Here is a 17,685-nt window from a genome sequence, read left to right as displayed (position 1 = left end):
GTTAAACTGCACTTCCAATCATGTTTAGGTATATATAAAGGTTCATTAGTAAAAGTGTTTTTTAACGAAAATGTAGTGCGAAACTGAAGGATACGAAATGAATCCACCACAAATACATACAATGCCATAGCCACTTATAACACGTGGAAGCCAAACTTAGTTCACACAGTAACATTGAAAAAACATCAGAACCTTAAAAACAAACAGATCGAAGAAGTCTCTTGCGTAGTTAACAGTTCACAAACGATCGGAGCTGAGATTCGTGGCGGAGAAACCGAGATGAATTCGAGCCTACACACCCAGACTGGCACGACCCCCTTAGAATGTAGCGTTTACGATTTCATCGGCGGGGTACCGGAGCGCTTTTCCACACCAGCCTACAGTGTTATCGTCTTCAACATCATCATCCTCGTTGTGACCTGTCCTTTTACCATTGTACTGAACGTACTGACGATGATCGCCGTGAAGGTCAAGGCGCGACTGCAAAGCATGTCCAACATAGCGCTGGCATGCTTAGCAGCAACTGATGCGATGGTCGGAATCTTTGTCCAGCCACTTTACATTTCTTTTGTGATAACAACATTACAAGGCGAAACCACAAGCGATGCATGTCCATTGCAAAATGTAGCAAAATATTCGATGAACTTTTTTAGCTTTTCTTCACTTGTCCACTTGGTGTTAATGAGTGCTGATCGGTACCTGGCCATTAAACAAAGCTACAGTTATGAACACATTGTCACCAAAGCTCGTGTGCTGGTCGCTTCTGCCATTGCGTGGATCTTTACTACTGTGGTACTCATTTTATATTTCATCGACCGTGACATATTTCTGTTGATCCAAAATTCGTTCGTAGTTATATTTATGGTGTTAATTGCAATCAGCAGTGTAGTGGTTTATGGTGAGGCTCGTCGACATGAAAGGCAAATAGCAGCTCAACAAGTTTCAGTGGAAGCCAGAGAAAAGTTCTTAAAGGAAAAACGAGTCTTAAAACTGACCACTACTATTGTTGTATCTGTGTTTTCAAATTATCTGCCGATAATTAGTTTTAGAATAATCAAGAACGTTCTTAAAGACAGGGTCTCGATAGATACAATTTATGCAGTTTATTTCTCTGCTGGGTCTTTAGTGCTTGTTAACTCTTTTATCAACCCGCTTATTTATTCTGTCAGATTAAGACAGTTTCGTGTTGCATTTATCGAGTTACTTTTGAAAAAAAACCACGCTGAAGCTGAACAGGTTGAAAAGAAAATGTTTGGATCACTAATAAATGCTGCGCCCAACGTTGTAACCAACCAGGGAGGAGAGACAGAGGAGGAAAATGTAAACCAAGTGAATGCAAGCATCGACATCGAAACAAGCCAGGGAGGAGAGAGAGTGGAGCAAAATGTCAGCTAAGTGAGTGTAAACATTGACATTAAAACAAACCAGGAAGAGGGGGGGAAGAAGGGAAAAAAAACAAAAAAAAAAAGGGGGGGGAGAGAGCGAAGCAAGATGTCAACCGACGAAATGTTGAAACCGACATTGAAACAAACCAGGGAGAAGAGAGACGCTGCCAAAATGTCAACCAACCTTATAAAAGAGGTTCGACTGCAAGTGAAAAATTATATCGCGAAACTGACTTGTTTGTTGACTCTGTAAATAGTTAAGTTTATTATGTGGCAAGTGATATATTTTTCAATTCTCTTATTGGCTCTTAATAAATAGATTACATGTAACTTCCAGGTTAGCATTCACAATTTTTTGATTGAGGAGTTGTGGCCGAGAGGGGTTGGGGGAGGGAAGGCTGGGTACTCCATTTTTTTTAGTACCCCTTCTCAGTGCAAATTTTACCAATTTCCAAAAGTTGGTCCCAATGTCGGTCTGGAGATGAGGATTTATCCCAGTTATACGCGTTCTACTACTGTTCAAGCCATAGGCCTTATCACGGTTTTCAACGCCATCTTGACGGGTAGGCAACGCCGTCAGAATTTACAGTGTTTGTATGGGAATCCGGTGGCAAATATTTGTTTTCAAAAATTAACTTCTGATTAACTTATGAATCGTGAAGTTAAGATACTAAGGAAAGGATTGCCTATTTTCCAGATTTGACGGATGTGGCTGTGCTGGAAAGCCTCCAGTTTTAATACCCTTTAAATTTTTTGTACATTTGTCTATACAGTTGGAATTGGATCCTGCTAATTCGAATTTGGTTATTTCGAATCCCCGCTATTTTTGAACTAAAACTCATCTTCCTTTGAATTTTATCTTCAGTAATTTGCTATCGGCTATTTCGAACTCCCGCCATTTCGAACTATTTTTGGTTTCCCCTGACGGTTCGAAATAACGGGGTTTGACTGTATTTTTTCCGCAAACTGATTGACGGGTTTCGTGGGAAAAAATTCTAGTCAAAATGGCGGGCAAGTATTCGACGGTTTTATTCTCGAAGTGGAGGCTGAGACCAAGCAGTTACTGGACGGAAAAAAAAGTTTATAAAATGCGCTGATTTTCCGCTCGTTTTAGTTTTCCTTTCCCTGGCTCCCCCTGGTTTTCGAGGATAATTTGATTCCGGAACAGAATCCGTCTCATTTTGCACAAGTTAGTAAGTTACCGGAAGTGGTTGCAAAACTCCCAGCATGCAACAAAAACAGGAAGTTTACATTTTCGCGCAAGCGTAACACGACTGCAATTGAAAATTCTGTAATGGCGGACAAAGAATTGTTTCGTCAATGGTCGCAGTCGGGAACTTGAGGGTAGATAACAGAAACCAAGGTAGATCGACGACTGCTTTAGCTTTCATCCGAAAGTACGACTATATCTCAAGGCTGCATCACAGATCGGAAAACGAAAGATCAAGAAATGTCGATAATGGAGGGAACTTTGTGGAAATGGACCAACTACTTGAGCGGTTTGTAATATTTTTAATCCATGTTTCTGTTTTGTTATTGTTTAGAATGTGTTGATCTTTCCGCTGAAATTTAAGAGTTTCATCTCGGGTGTTTATTTTTGCCTTTGTGGCAAAATTGAATGGCTAGTTTTGTGTTCTTGTAGAGATGTATTAGCTTACGAGCTTTGCTAAAGTTAGTGTTCCTACGATACGCTAAATCGATTTTGTCACATTGTCAAAGAAACGTTTCACTATTCAAACACCGCGTCTATTGAATTTATTGTCTTCTTCCCAATATTTTGTTGCTCCTAAGGCAAAAATTATTTCTAAGAATTTATCACACTGTCAAAATTGAGATTAGCGTAGTATACATTGTAGAAATTCCCGCGGTTTTGATATGCGAGATAATTTACCCGTGGTCATAACTTATTTATCATTTGGGGAAAAATCAAACAAAGGAATCTATTATTCATTAATTATCAAACGGAACCACATCGTTTTTGCTATAAATCTTGCAAAGTCGTAGATTTGCGGGATCATGGATGTATTTGTTGAAGTTTATTCATTGTGTCTTGCAATTTCATGTTTGTCATACATATTTGTAGGTGGCGAAAAACTCCATTGTAGCGTACAAATAATTTATGTACACTGAAATTAAGTGGCAATCAGAAAGTTTTTGTTAAAGGCATTTGTTTAAAAATCCATTGTGAAGTGGCTAATTGTGTGAATCCTGCGTTCTTGGCACCAAAACACTTTAAATCCAATCTTGACAACCTTTTAGCCGTTTTAGGCCCGGGCCAAACGCCGTTCTTCACATGAGTCAAACCAAATGCAAATGAGCAAATAACCTATTGTTTTTGGTCATTTGCATTAGGTTCGACTCATGTGAAGTTTGACGTTTGGCCTTAAAGTGCCTTTTCTTTGTGTAAATGGCCTTTTCAGGGGCACTTTCCCTTCACTGAAAATTTGTTTCGAATTTCTAGAAATTTCCTGTGGCAAATGGAACTTACAATATTTTTGGTTGGCAGTACCTGAATGAATAGTTTTTTTTCTGAAATTTCCAAAAAAATGGACAACCTCACAAGGTATAGCCAAATTTTTGAACATTTCTTCCCAGGAATTTCCATTCAATAAATTTACTTACTTACTTACTGCCCATCATGCCTGTGTGGCACATAGGGCAGCACAATCAGATTTAGCTCACAGAATTTTTGGAAATTTTTTTAGCAGTTTATCAGATCTTTGGAAACTTTCTCAGGAAAGTTCAAAAGCTTTTGATCTGGTTTTGAAATTTTTGGAACTTTTGGTCAAATGGAAAGCATCCAGATTTCCTAGCTCCCAATTGGCACAGGGAAAGTTTTCCCAACCCCAAAGAAGTAAAGTCAGAGCATTTTTATGGCGGCCATGGTCACATGGTGTTCTTAAACAACAGGAAATTTTTTAATGAGAATATTAAATGTTGCCTCCAAAAGGACAGAAATTTCATTGATTGGTAACACCAGTTAAATAATTATTTTCCAGAATTATAGTAGAATCCTAATTTCTCAAACCTCTAGGGGAAACGAAAAATACTTCAAGAAATCGGGGGTAAAATTTTAATACAGAGAAGTACTGTCCAAGGGAAATGAAAATTGGTTTCAGAAATCAGAAGTTCATTCAAGAAACTGAAGGTTCCAGGAACACCACACACATCAGGATTTTACGAGTTCTGCTACACTACCCAAATTTTGAGCTTCTTACAATAGAAAACCATTTTCAGTGTGACTTACATTAAAATTGGATTGTAATTATACACCACATTTTTTCATCATAAATGCTACAGTTGAATCCCCATAACTCGACCTTCAGGGTAATAGAAAAAGGTTTGGGATATCGGGAGTTCGAGTTACTGAGGGTACAATAAGTAGAAAATGACCTGGAGGGGAATCAGAAAAGGTTCGAGTTAGCGAGAGGTTCAAGTTATTGAGGGTTTGAGTTATCGGGTTTCAAGTGTATTTTTTATGGTAAAAAGGGTTACAATCAAAAGTTGCTCAGTACAATTATGATTTCCTGGATAATTGTTTTTTAATGGCCTGAACAGACTACTGGTACCTTGTCGTTACTGCGATCCAAGATTTTTTTTATCAAGAACCAAAATTGGCTTCCTCTAAAGACTAAACTATACAGAACTATACACAGCTAAGAATTCAGCTTCAGTGGTCCTTTGTCTTTAGAGAATAGTCCACCATGAATGACCCTTTACTCCAAAAGTCAAAATTCATGTCAATTTATATGGCTCAACTTTTAAGTCTGTGGATCAGAAAATCTAGTGAATGAAAACCTCAGTATTGAGCAGTCACTACTTTTATGCAGTACTGTTTATTATGCAGTACAGGAAGGATCTTACTAAGTTATTAGTCAGTAGATGGAAACCTAGTGTGTGACCATTCAAATGAAAGCTATTGAGGCAACAAAACCAGAGACAAAAGCTAGCAGTACTTTCATGTGGTACTGTTTATTATGCTGTACAAGGTGGTTCTAACTTTCAAGTCTGTGGGCAAACCCAGTGTGTGGAGATTGGGCGAGCCCATTGAGTTATTCTTATTTTTAAATAAATCTTGTTTGCTTCAATTAATAATAATTTATTTTGAACTTCATTTTGTCATCCTTAGGTTGGCAGCCAAGATGGTTTGTTCTAGAAGTTGGTGTGCTGGCGTATTACAAGTCGCAGGAAGAAGTTGGTCTTGGAAGCAGGGGGTCTGTCAAAATGGCTTGTTGTGAAATTTCAGGTTAGCTGTAATGAGTAACGTAACGAGTGACAATAAACCTACACACACTCTAAGGACAATTGCAAACCGAACTTAGTTTGATTTCCATAGCACCAAGTTATAACAGGAAAAATTGTATTGTTATTACAAAAATAATGTTTTATTACTACTGGTTACATTGCCATACATGTGACTTTCACGTCAAGCCAACTGTACAGTTGGAAGCTCACTGCGAGTGGCACGCAGAGCATCTAACCGGTGTGCAGAAGGTCATAGGTTCTCTTGAATTTTCTTTCCGAGTAAGTTGTGTCACTTACTGATTAATTACATCCTTTTTAGAATTGACATCACAATGCAAAATATTTTTAAAAATAAGTGTAATTTTATCACCCTTTAGCTTGAAAGTTGCAGTTGATTTTGAGTTTAACATTTTGTACAGAAATGTCATATTCCTGCATTCCCTTGTATTTTTCCTTATATAAGCAAAAACAATTCCATGTTGCTGTTGATTTATCAAAACATAAGTGGAAGGTTGGGAGAATGAGAAAATAACATTTTCAGTAGAAACAGAAGCTAGAAGCAAGCCTTTCCACAGCTTTTTTCACTTCTCCCAAAATTTCACGAATGTTTCTACAACCTGGTAGAAACACAGGGAAAATGCTTTTTTTATTTCCTTCAGAAAACGTTGTGAGGAAAAGAAGAGAAAACCATTCTTTGCTGAGTGGTCAGTTTGTTGTTGGTTCTCTCCTTGCTCCAAGGGTTTTTCTCCGGGTCCTCTGGTTTTTCTCCTTCCTGAAAAGCCAACATTTCCAAATTCCAATTTGACCTGGATAGAGGACCTGCATGAAAACCAGCTAGTGCTGATGTGGCATCCTCTCTAAATGTAGCCATTTCACGATGGTCGGTTGCTAGGGCTTTTTCTCCCTGAAGATTCTTAAACTTTTTTTTAGCTCACAGAGAAGAAGTTTATATTTTAAATGAAGCAAGACATAAGAACATATTAATTGGAGGACATTTTTCTTTAAATTTTTACAACTGTAAAGGTATTTTGGCTTTTCTTGGAAGTATGATGACGTAAGTGACACCTATTTTTAGTAACAACATTAAAAATCGGTAAAGCAGTGTTCAAAATATTACGGGTGTTTTTGTTACTGAAAAACAATATAAACAGTGAAAACCCCATCTCAATCGGATAAAATGGCATAAAGTTACAGGTTATTAAAGAAATTCAAATTTCCCGCCACATGACCATATATGGTCAAACTTTAGGGGTATTTAAACGCGAAAACAATGAATGTATTCGCAATGGAGAAAAGACAATGCTGCATAAAATCAAAATCGCAGTTTTTTTAATTTAGCATATGTGGGGCTATGACGCGTATTTCGTCACGAAATACGTCATTATGACGTCATTATGACGTAATTCGCGACGAAATACGCGTCATAGTCTCACACATGCTAAATTAAAAAAACTGCGATTTTGATTTTATGCAGCATTGTCTTTTCTCCGTTGCGCATACATTTATTATTTTCGCGTTTAACTACCCCTAAAGTTTGACCATATATGGTCATGTGGCGGGAAATTTGAATTTCTTTTATTACCTGTAACTTTACGCCATTTAATCCGATTGAGGTGGGGTTTTCACCAGAAATCATAGAATTCTATGCAGAAAACTAATATCAATTTTTTACCATTTCTTTCCTGAATTTTTTTCTGATGCCAAATTTGGACATCATATTTGACGTCACAATAGCAGTCAAATGAGATGAAATAAACACCAATAAATAGGTAATTTATCAGCCTACTTTCCTGCCAAGTTTCGTTACATTCGATGCATTCTACTTCTGTCTATGGCCTAAAACTCTTAGTTTTGGAAGGTGCGGGAGAAAAAGCCCTAGCAACCGACCACCGTGTTTATTTTATTTTATTATTAATATTTATGTTTCTATATGGAGTTTTAGAAAGACAGTTTTGCACATGACTTGTATACTTTTTAACAAGTTTTTTTCTATTTGTTTATGTCTTTGAGCTGGTTAATAATCCATAGCCTTTATTTTGTATTGTATACAGTCCATCCTACAGACACTGTGAGAATTGATCTTAAGATCCCACCAGACCAATACATCTACCTCAGGGCAGCCACACCCGCTGAAAGACAACAGTGGTTAGTAGCACTAGGAACAGCAAAGGCGTGCCTTACAACAATGAAGCATAACGGATCACATGCAGAGATGCCTGGTGAATGTAAGTGGATATATGCTTCACAGTTTGCGTTTCCTTCTTGGAAAACTGTTTGCATCTCGGAACAGAAAATGTCTTTAGAAGGACAAAATACATGCTGTATCTGTGCATATTTCCACACCAAATGAAGATTTACTATTGATAACAAATTGTTTAATATTTTATAATATAATTATGATTGTGGGTTTAACTCCTATTGGAAGAAGTAGAAAATATCAGAGTAGCAGTGTAGGTCATAGTTAACATTTTCTTAGTATTGCATTGTGCATCCTTACTGCGCATAGTTTATGTGTGATAAGTATGCACCCATAATGCCTGCTTTTTCTTTATGCACCAGAGAGGGGAAGAATCATTTTCTCTCAAATGAGTTTGGTGACATTTTTTTCTCTTGTTTTGATTTGAGCAAAAACTTCCCTTCAGTAAAGTAAATATATTCCAATTCACAGTGCAAATAAGAAACAGTCATCAGAAAATGTGAATTTACATTGATCATGAATATAATCATGATGATATAACAAGGAATTATTGTCTATAAACGAGGTGCGATTGCTCCTGAATGAGTATGGGGAGCCCCCATTTTTATTTCAAAATTAAATTTGCTATTAATGCAGAAATAAGCAACCCATAAGCAAAGCTTAACAAAAATCTCAGTGCAGAGGAATGAATTTAATACATATAAATATCCCATCATTTTTTCCCTCAGCTGTTAACCAGTTGAAAGAGAAGATGCAAGAACTGAACATGTATCGCAGTTTGTTACTGCAACAGATCAGCACCATCAAACTGCTCTGCAGTAACAAAGAAGACAATCAGGTAATTTTAACAAAAAATCAAGAAAGCACATATCACTGGAAAATGCTGCCTGCACGGATCAACTATTTAATAACGGTTTGCTAAAGTCAATGTGCTTGATGGCACTCGGCAATGCCAACTGTGTTATAGAACACCCTGCTGAATAATCTCTTTTTGAGGGTGGGGGGGGGGAGGGTGAATAGGGGTATGCAAATCCACTGATCCATGCTATTTTTGGCCAAATCCATCAATCTGTCACTATTTTCTTTTTTATTACTTGTTTTCGTGACAATTGCACCAACATACCAATGAAGACTGACCAACAAATTAAAGAGATTTGAACTTTGTTTAGTATCCACGATCCGAACATCCTGGCATGAAGAGTCCAGAATCTGGGCCAAAATTCTCAGCTAATCCACAATCCACTGTATTTTCAAAATCCAATGATGAATCCACTCAATGTATTTTAAGGCCAAATCCGTCAATCTGCAAACCTATTCACCCCCCTTCTTTTTATTACCTACCGGTACTATAAAATGCAGTTATCTGACTTTCTTCCCAAGGAATTTGGAGAAGCTGCTACTATGCTGTCTGCAACTTGTGACGAGTTTCTCAAAAACATGTGTGACTGTATGGATTTGGCAGAAAGTAATTTTGGTGAGTTAATGTTATCAAACATGTATCTGTCAATTTTTTTGGTAAAAAAAATGCATGTGCAAATCACACATAAGACACTTTAGAGATAGCCCAATCAGTGGAACTTTTAACCCTTGGCATGTGTGTACAATTTGCATAGTTGGCTCCAGGCTCTACTCAGTGTGTGCTTACTAACTTTGGCTTGTTGCTCCACCCATAGCATACATGTAGGTTTAAAACGACAGCTCTCCAGAGTCCTCATTCTAGGGATAACGTGTGTGTCCCAGGTTTTCTGCCTTCTCCTCTTTACCTCTGACCTTGGGGGTTCCAGTTAAGAACTTGTCTTGTAAAGCTAGAGCATGGCACAGCGATACCCATCTACTGAGGGTAGCAAAGGGTTTATGCGTGACACGTGAAAAGGGCAGGAATTAGTCCATGACGCGTGAAAATAGCTAGAAAAGACACGTGATTCATGAAACCTGCTGTTTCAAGAATATGTGATGCGTGAATATGGTTAAAATTTGTACGTGAAACGGTATCATGACACACTACTATATTGAATTTCCTCTTAACCTGGAGCTTGTTGATGTTAAATTCTATAGGTCCTACTGTGTCAGTATGCAATTAATAACCTCATGTTGTTTTTGCTGACTCATCATTACTTATATACTATTTACAGGAAGCTCCTCCTCGTCACCTTCATCACCGTCCACTACCATGAATAAGGTGAGAGTACACAGTCAAATAAAATTTTGAATAGCATTTTGTTCTCTTTTGGGGAGCAAGCGTAGGGAGCCCACATGCTTATTTGTAAACTGTTCATGCTAATATTATGCAAACTACCAACGGAAAATAAAAAGGTATAAATTAACTTGCCTGTTGTCTCCATGAATCAGTTGTAAAGCCAAATGGGATGAGAGATTTCAAGTTGAGATTCATTTTGCGCCGCGATCGTGCGATGTATTTTCCGTTGAAATATATTACATGTGACGCCGCTTCGAACGATCGTTACACAATGCTGCTAATATGGCTATCGCGTTTCATCATTGTCTCAGTGCTGTCACGAGGTTTCGGGTAACGTCTCGCGTTTCACCGTTGGTTATTAATTTATTAACAGTTTGAATGTCAGCATTGTGTAACGATTGTTCGAGTGGCGTCGCATGTAATACATTTCAACGGTAAAAAACATCGCACGATCGCGGCGCAAAATGAATCCCAACTTGAAATCTCTCATCCCATTTGGCTTTACAACTGATTCATGGAGACAACAGGCAAGTTAATTTATACCTTTTTATTTTCCGTTGGTAGATTGCATAATATTAGCATGAACAGTTCACAAATAAGCATGTGGGCTCCCTATGACCAAACCTTGTTTACGTGAATTATTCTCAACCCTCTGCCACCTTCATGCAGTTTTCACGAAGGTATTCTTTTCATCTTTGCTGCTTTGGGAATTCATTTATGATAAAATTTTTAAGTTTGCACTGCGAAAGCGAGGCTTGGTGGTGAAACTAACCAGGTTGACATAAACATGCATAAGGGTTATTGGGAAAGCACTTGCCTCTATTTGTTAGTTTAATTCCAAGGTCTCCACTGAGGGGATTAGTTCCTTGGTAAAGAACTACTGAACAGTGGAAATTTTAAGGGTTTTAATAGTATATTTTGTTTCTCTAGACTTTGTCAGCAACAAAGCACAGTGCATTTAGAAAACAATTACTCCATGAAGGTCACAGGTATGTTGTTAATGAACTCAAATGGATTTAAGCTCATTTAGTAGTTTACATTGAAAATTATTATTAAACTTATTGTGAATGTATTTCCTTTAGTAGGTCTTCTTCACCCCCACCATCACCCACTTCAAGCGTAGCAAGCACATTAAGTTCTACGTTTAATGGTGAGTAGCAATCCTGCAGTCAACAAACCTTCTAGTCTCCTTACTAGCCCCTGGATGAAAGGCATGGTGGCCTAATGGTTAGCACGCTGGACTCTGGGTCGAGCAGTCAGAGTTTGAGGCCTGGTTGGGTCACTGTGTTGTGTTCTTGGGCAAGACACTAGACTTACATAGTGTTCTCTCCACCCAGGTGTATAACTTGATACCAGCAAATTTCATGCTGGGGGTACACTTGTGATGGACTAGCATCCCATCCAGGGGGAGTAGAAATACTGCTAGTCGCTAAATGCCATGGAAACCAGGATAAGCTCTGGCATGATGGGCCACAAGACCCAAAACAGAGTTTGCCTTACCTACCTACTAGTCCCTGGAAAGCGTAGTGGCCTAATGGTTAATGTTCTTGCAGGAGTCAATGTGTTGTGTTCTTGGACACCTCAGGGCTCTGACAGTAGCTCTCTCCAACCAGGCCCAGTTGTTCAAGGGGTGGATAATGCTATCCACCGGATAAATCACTATCTGGTGGATTAAGCGAAATAGGATTTGTATGACAGTTATTCACTGGATAGTGATTTATCCAGTAGATAGCGTTATCCACTCTTGAACAACTGGGCCCAGGTGTATAAATGGGTGCTGGGGAAACCCTGCACCCACTAGCATACTATTCAGGGGAAGGAGATCAAAATACTCCCAGATGTAATATTCATCATGTTATGAGCGCAGGACAAAAAAAAATCTGAGTCCCTGATGGGATTTGAACCAGGCAGGCGTTTTTTGAGAGGTCATGGGTTTGAATCCCATCAGGGACTGATGTAGAAACGGGGATAAGCTCAGGTCGTATGAGACAGTTTGGCCAAATGTAAATATTATTGTATTATTGAACTTATCCTCACCAGCCTTTAGCAATTCTTATAATTCTAGTGATATCGTTTAACATAAAAAATATATACACCTGAAGGTCTGGTATCATAATAAAAAGTTTCCTAACTCAGCTGGTGTCCATACATTATTATTAGAACTACAGTTAAAGCTCTCTTAATGTCGCAGTTCCTATGAAAATCTAGTAACGACCACCATTGTGAAGCCCTATTTGAATTAGAATTATCTGTTTTAAACACAAATCATCCTTGTTAGCGTAAAATCGCATATTTAAACTTTCAGCTGATAAGTCAATAGAAGCTGTGAAATTCAACCATTATGTGAAGTAAGATGATTGCACGTGGAGCAGAAAAATTATAAAAACCGTTTATTTGTCCATTTCAGGCCCACCCAGCTTATCAACAGTAAGTGATCAATTGGCCCACAGCGAGAGAACGTCATCATCTAGTGCTAAGCATCCGTCAACACAGACTCCCAGCCAAATTGTTGGGAACCGTTCTTCAACAAATTCCTCTGAGCACATTGATCGCAGGCATGTACAAGCTAGTGGGGTGTCAACCAATGCTGCCCTCAACCACAAGGCAAAGTACATTGAATCATCTCGGAATTCCCTTGATTCACAATCGTCAACTTCCAATTCAGAGGAAATGAAAGAGGAGCCACAAACGTTCTTTAGCGCTGCGAAATTTAGGTAAGGTAACAGCAAATCAACTACAGGAAATCTGGGTGTAGTTTATTCGGTTAAAATTAACTGCAGGCTTTGTATTTCTAGAGGTATCGAATGGTCATGCGAGCACAGCATTTTTCTTTGCGAGCATGAGCATTGACAAAAGTAAGCCTTGTGAGCAACGAGCGCCTTTCAAAAAGCTACCTACACTAAAAACAGAGCTTGCAAGTACTTGTGGAACTATGCGACCACGAGCAAACGAGCACATACTAAAATGTTGCGAGCATTCCGAGCAGAAGCCTAATTTTGCGAGCACTGTAAATTTTGATGGACCATTCATGTCCCTTATTTCTGAAAGCTGCTGTTTTATGGTAAAAGGCCATAAGAGACATCTCAATGGTACATTTGTTTGGGAAAAAACCGGGTTAATTACATCTAAAAAATATATTATTTACAGTGGTTAATGCACTTAGCTACGCCAAGATAGTTCTCAGGCATGCAACTCAAACTGAGACGAAAGAAATATTTCAAATAAACATAACAAGCTTTAAATTCCCAACTGGCGGAAAGCAGACCAGTTGGCTATTTACCCGCACGACTGAGGAGTTAAACGACAGCTGTAGGGTCCTCAGAAAAAAACTTAGTATAAACTACCTGTAAACTACGCTATCCACTGGATAGTGATTTACCGGTGAATAGCGTTATCCACTCTACTGACCAGCCGTGGCCTGAACTTCATCTTTATCTGTAGGTTTGAAAGTATCCAGCTTGGTACAGATAATGGCATCCCCACGAAACCGTTTCTTTCATCATGTTCTTGTATTATTCCGTTTCTAGGTAAGTAGGAGATGCCGTGTACCCTGTTATCGTTATTATTATCATTTTTTTTTTTTTTTTTTTTTTGTTTGTTTTTTTTTTTCCTCCCCCCCCGCCCCCCTCGGTGGGGGAGGCCAAAAAGCAGTGAGCAAAAGAAAAAAAGACGAAGGTTATAGTCGCGCTTCTTTCGGCTTGCCGTTCCTCGCGCCAATCTCTAACTAACCGAACGTGTGGAACAGGCTACTACCCTCTTAAACATTAGTACTGTAGTCACAGGAAAGGTTTTCAGTCTCAAATGCAGAATATCCCGACACTCAAAAAGTGTACGTGAAAACAGTGACTATACAGCTGAGCAGAGGCGCACAGCTTGTGAGTGGCGGAGATTTTGCAGTTACGTTGTAGTACAGTACTATCTCGCTGCGTTTCGCTGTATAAATCATGATCATCATGGTAAATTATTACATATCACGTTTTTTTATTGATTGATTGATTGATTGATTGCTATTTTTTGCAGACGTTCTCGGGTCAACTGCATTTGCTCCCGTTAAGTTGGATATCAGTGGCAACATAAAAGTAAGAATATGGAAACTTTTTCTTTGCTTGTTTTTAGCGCTTTCGATTTACTGTCAAAGTTATTATGTTCATTCCCTTAGATTAACGTTTGCTCAACTCTCTAATTGGTTACAAAACTTCGTGCGTGTGATCTACATAATCAGCACAAACCTGCCATTATTTCAACCAATCAGCAAGACCAAAAATAATCATGACTTGTTTTCCGCGCGTTTTCTGCGCCTGGCAACGGGTACACGTTTTCACGCGCTTGGAAACGGGTGCATGTTTTCCTGCGCTTGGAAAGGGGCGCATGTTTTCCCGCGCTTAGAAAAGGGTTCAAGTTTTCCCGCGCTTGGCATGGGCTGCGTTCTTTTGCTTCGAGTTCTGATTTTCTCATTGTATTGTTTGTGTATATTGTCATTTTCCAGAGGTGACTTTGGTTTGGTTTAACAACAGTCGTTAGAAACACACTAGAAACATTAATGTGATCTGTAGCTTGTAGAATTGTGCGATATAAATCTGTTTCTCACTTTTGTTTCAGAAACTCGAAGCCAAACACGCCACAGACCCAAAAGCGTTCGTCACTCTACAAAATATCGTATACCAAGAACTCAAAAGCAACACTTGTACGGTGAAAAATTCTGCCACCGACGCTTTGCTATGGCTCAAAAGGTAAGTAAGTGCAAATCCTTATTTTATTGGTTAGCGACTGAGCCCGCGGTTTTTGGCAGGTATATTGCTAGGTAACATGACGTAACCTGCTTACGAAAGGTTGACGTCACAACTTTCGGGCTGCTCGTAAGAGTTCGTGTGGTTTTCCGATTGGTGATAAGACTCGCGAAATCTTCGGTACTACAAACGAAGATTTTCAACAAACGACACTTGTCCACCCAAATTGGGGTGCTCGTTTGTTTGAACTCTCTTGCATTAAGTGTGCATGACTCTTGTAAGTGTCTAATGTCGTCCTATTGTATTCATTTTTAGAGCTTTAGAGTTCATGCAGGTGTTTCTTGGTGAAGTGGTTCGAGGGGAAAAAGATCTCGCCGTAGCAGCAGGTAGGGATTATAGTCTGCAAAAATTTGTTTCTAAAGATTATAACATCAAACCCCATGTTTGCGCGTTCAATTTTTCCTCGCTCAAGGGATGTCTTAGACTCGACCCAAAAAAGTCTTCAACATGCAGATCCGTGAGTGTATCTGATTGGTTGTTACTTGCGCGCGAAAATTCAATAGCCAATCAGGGACACTCGATTGATCAACGTCATCAACATGAAATTCCTCGAATCGAATCTTGGTTGTCACTCGAGTGGAGAAAAATTGAGCGCAAAGAGGAACGTCAGTTTTTCTCAGCCTTCTTTTTTGTGTTTGATTTTGCGCTAAATTGTAACCTGTATTTTAGGCACAGCATACGGCAAGACTCTTCGAAGATATCATGGCTGGGTAGTCAGAGGAGTTTTTGCGGTAACCATTTGTCTTCCATTCATTCATTCGTTCGTGCTCTTTCTCGCTCATTAGTTAGTTAGTTCGTTCGTTTCTTTGTGTAACCATTTGGTTTTTGGTTTTAATTTCGGTCTCTTCTCAAGCCGTCATTGTGTAGTCTTGACAGATAAATAGATTCACCTTGATATGGCGAATTCTGCTTTCAGAGAAATTATTATGGGTCTGGAATTATTTTTTTTTTTTTTTTTGGTGGTTTTATATTTTTTTTTATATTTTTTAGGGGAATTTTTTGTTAAAAAAAAAATTTTCAAAAAAAAAAAAAAAAAAAAAAAAAAAAAAAAATTACCCCCCCAAAACCAACCGGCACCCGGTTGTCTTACAATCACCAATTTGTTACGTTTAACAGAAGTGCCGAGATCTCGGCAAACTGGCAGAGCCAGCACGGCTCATGTAAATACGCCATTTGTCTGCCATGGCCGTAAAATTTCTTTAATTCCTTCTACCCTCGCCTCTCTTAAGAGTTAACAAATTAATCGTATTCTTTAATGTATTTTTAGTTGGCGGTTAAGGCAGTCCCGTACCGATCAGATTTCCTTACCTCCCTTGGAACCACCGAAAAGGGCGTGGCCCCTCACAAAGATGTCGTACGGGACATGAGGATTTGCGTCGAGGGACTGGGTCGAATTACGAACATTATAAACCAATTTTACCGGAAACACAAACTCGACTCGGAGGATACCGTATGATGACGTCATGCTTAATTGAATCATAAACCTTTATGGGCTTGAAACATATTCCAGCTGTGATTGTAGCTGTCGTGACACTGTCACGCTTTCCTTCATCACGGTCACGTACTCTGCAAAATTTTGTATGTAGTGTTATGTGTACATTGAGTAAAAAACCGAATTTAAAATAAATTTTAATTTTAAATTATTACTAAAGGAAGTGGCGCCAATTATTTAAGTCTTCATTAAAGAAAAGAAATATGAATGGTGATAAAATTTATTTTCTCAGAACATTCTTCAAGAGAAACATTTATGTCTAAACAAGTTGTTCTTTACAGAAGCACTATAATCTTCTTTAAATTTGCTGACAAGCTTAATGGAATTTAATATTAGTAAATATATTTTTTGGTATTAGCGCTAAAGAGTCGTAATATTACTGAATTTAATCTGAAACATAAAGGTCAAAATTGAGTAAAAGAACGTATAATTTTAAAACAGTGTTATACACAAGATATGCGAGGGGATTATTGAAATCGACGTGGAAAAGCTATGAAAAAGTAACCTTAAGTTATTTTTAAATGTGCCCTTAAGTTCCGAAGCTGGTGATCAATGAATTTCTCATTACAACATTTATACATTGTCAAACAGAGAAATGTATACAGTATTTGCAATGAGAATTAATACCTAGAATCTGGGGCTAAAAGGGCTCAAATAAAAGTACTGCTACATGGGCTTATGTAGGTATTTAATCTTACAAACAAGCGACAAGTTTTTGTTAAGTACAAAAGAGTTAATCGCTCTTCCCAAAGAAAAACTTAAACGCAAATTTACCAAACAACGCTGTTCAGAAAAAATGGAACTGTCAAATTCAAATGTCGACCAATGATTGGCTTTCAAAAGTTACCGTCAATCATTTGTAACAAAAGTGGATTAAATACCGATTGAAGACGAAGTTTCGCGAGCGAGGCCGACAACGTAACTCGGTAATATTCGGTGGCATTCGTAACCGTGATTGACGGCAGCGTTCAGTGGAAGTTCCATGGAGTGCGCATGCACAACTTCTCTTGGCAGATTTCGCAGTGGAGTCGCTTCGATATGTGAAAATATCTTTTATTTTCGCCAAGGTTTTATTTTCGCTAAAATGTCAAGTATTGGTCGGCATCTGAACTTCTCATTTGGCGAAATTTTGAAAACCAGTATCTGGAATTTTCTGGACTTTTGTAAACGTAGTAATTTCAAAGTTCTTGCCTTTGTAAGGCTGTATATTATCGAAATAATATAAATATTTAACGATAAGTAATTAATTTTTTAGATTAGTTTGGGCGAGGAAATCTAAATAACAGTGAAATAGACAAAATGTATAACTGAATATTGCACATCTACAAAAAGAGTAAATAAAGTATTCAATAAAGTGAATTGTTTTCAATTAGTTGCCAGTA

General features: G+C 38.3%; 2 protein-coding genes across 3 annotated transcripts; both read left to right on the top strand.

Annotated features, from left to right (window-relative positions):
- Window positions 1-279: 279 nt before the first annotated feature.
- LOC144629657 (melanocyte-stimulating hormone receptor-like) lies at window positions 280-1,395 on the top strand. Its single transcript, XM_078487888.1, has one exon. The coding sequence runs from the start codon at window positions 280-282 to the stop codon at window positions 1,393-1,395; it is 1,116 nt and encodes a 371-aa protein (XP_078344014.1).
- Window positions 1,396-2,665: 1,270 nt separating this feature from the next.
- On the top strand, window positions 2,666-17,655 carry LOC144630000 (pleckstrin homology domain-containing family A member 8-like). 2 transcript variants are annotated; one of them, XM_078488263.1, is made up of 15 exons: window positions 2,666-2,884; window positions 5,515-5,631; window positions 7,682-7,855; window positions 8,556-8,665; window positions 9,208-9,301; window positions 9,960-10,006; window positions 10,955-11,013; window positions 11,110-11,174; window positions 12,432-12,738; window positions 13,466-13,551; window positions 14,045-14,103; window positions 14,624-14,754; window positions 15,067-15,137; window positions 15,481-15,542; window positions 16,079-17,655. In XM_078488263.1, exons 1-15 carry the CDS (start codon window positions 2,836-2,838, stop codon window positions 16,265-16,267), a joined length of 1,620 nt encoding a protein of 539 aa, XP_078344389.1. In that variant the 5' UTR covers window positions 2,666-2,835; the 3' UTR covers window positions 16,268-17,655. The 2 variants fall into 2 exon arrangements, with proteins under 2 accessions (XP_078344389.1, XP_078344388.1); XM_078488262.1 differs by having other exon boundaries at window positions 11,107-11,174; window positions 16,079-17,654.
- The last annotated feature ends 30 nt before the right edge of the window (window positions 17,656-17,685 follow it).

This window comes from Oculina patagonica, chromosome 11, assembly GCF_052425735.1.
Source record: "Oculina patagonica isolate OP01 chromosome 11, crgOcupat, whole genome shotgun sequence".
Taxonomy (NCBI): domain Eukaryota; kingdom Metazoa; phylum Cnidaria; class Anthozoa; order Scleractinia; family Oculinidae; genus Oculina; species Oculina patagonica.
The sequence above is the reverse complement of the archived record's forward strand: the minus strand, read 5'-3'. Positions and strand labels throughout refer to the sequence as shown.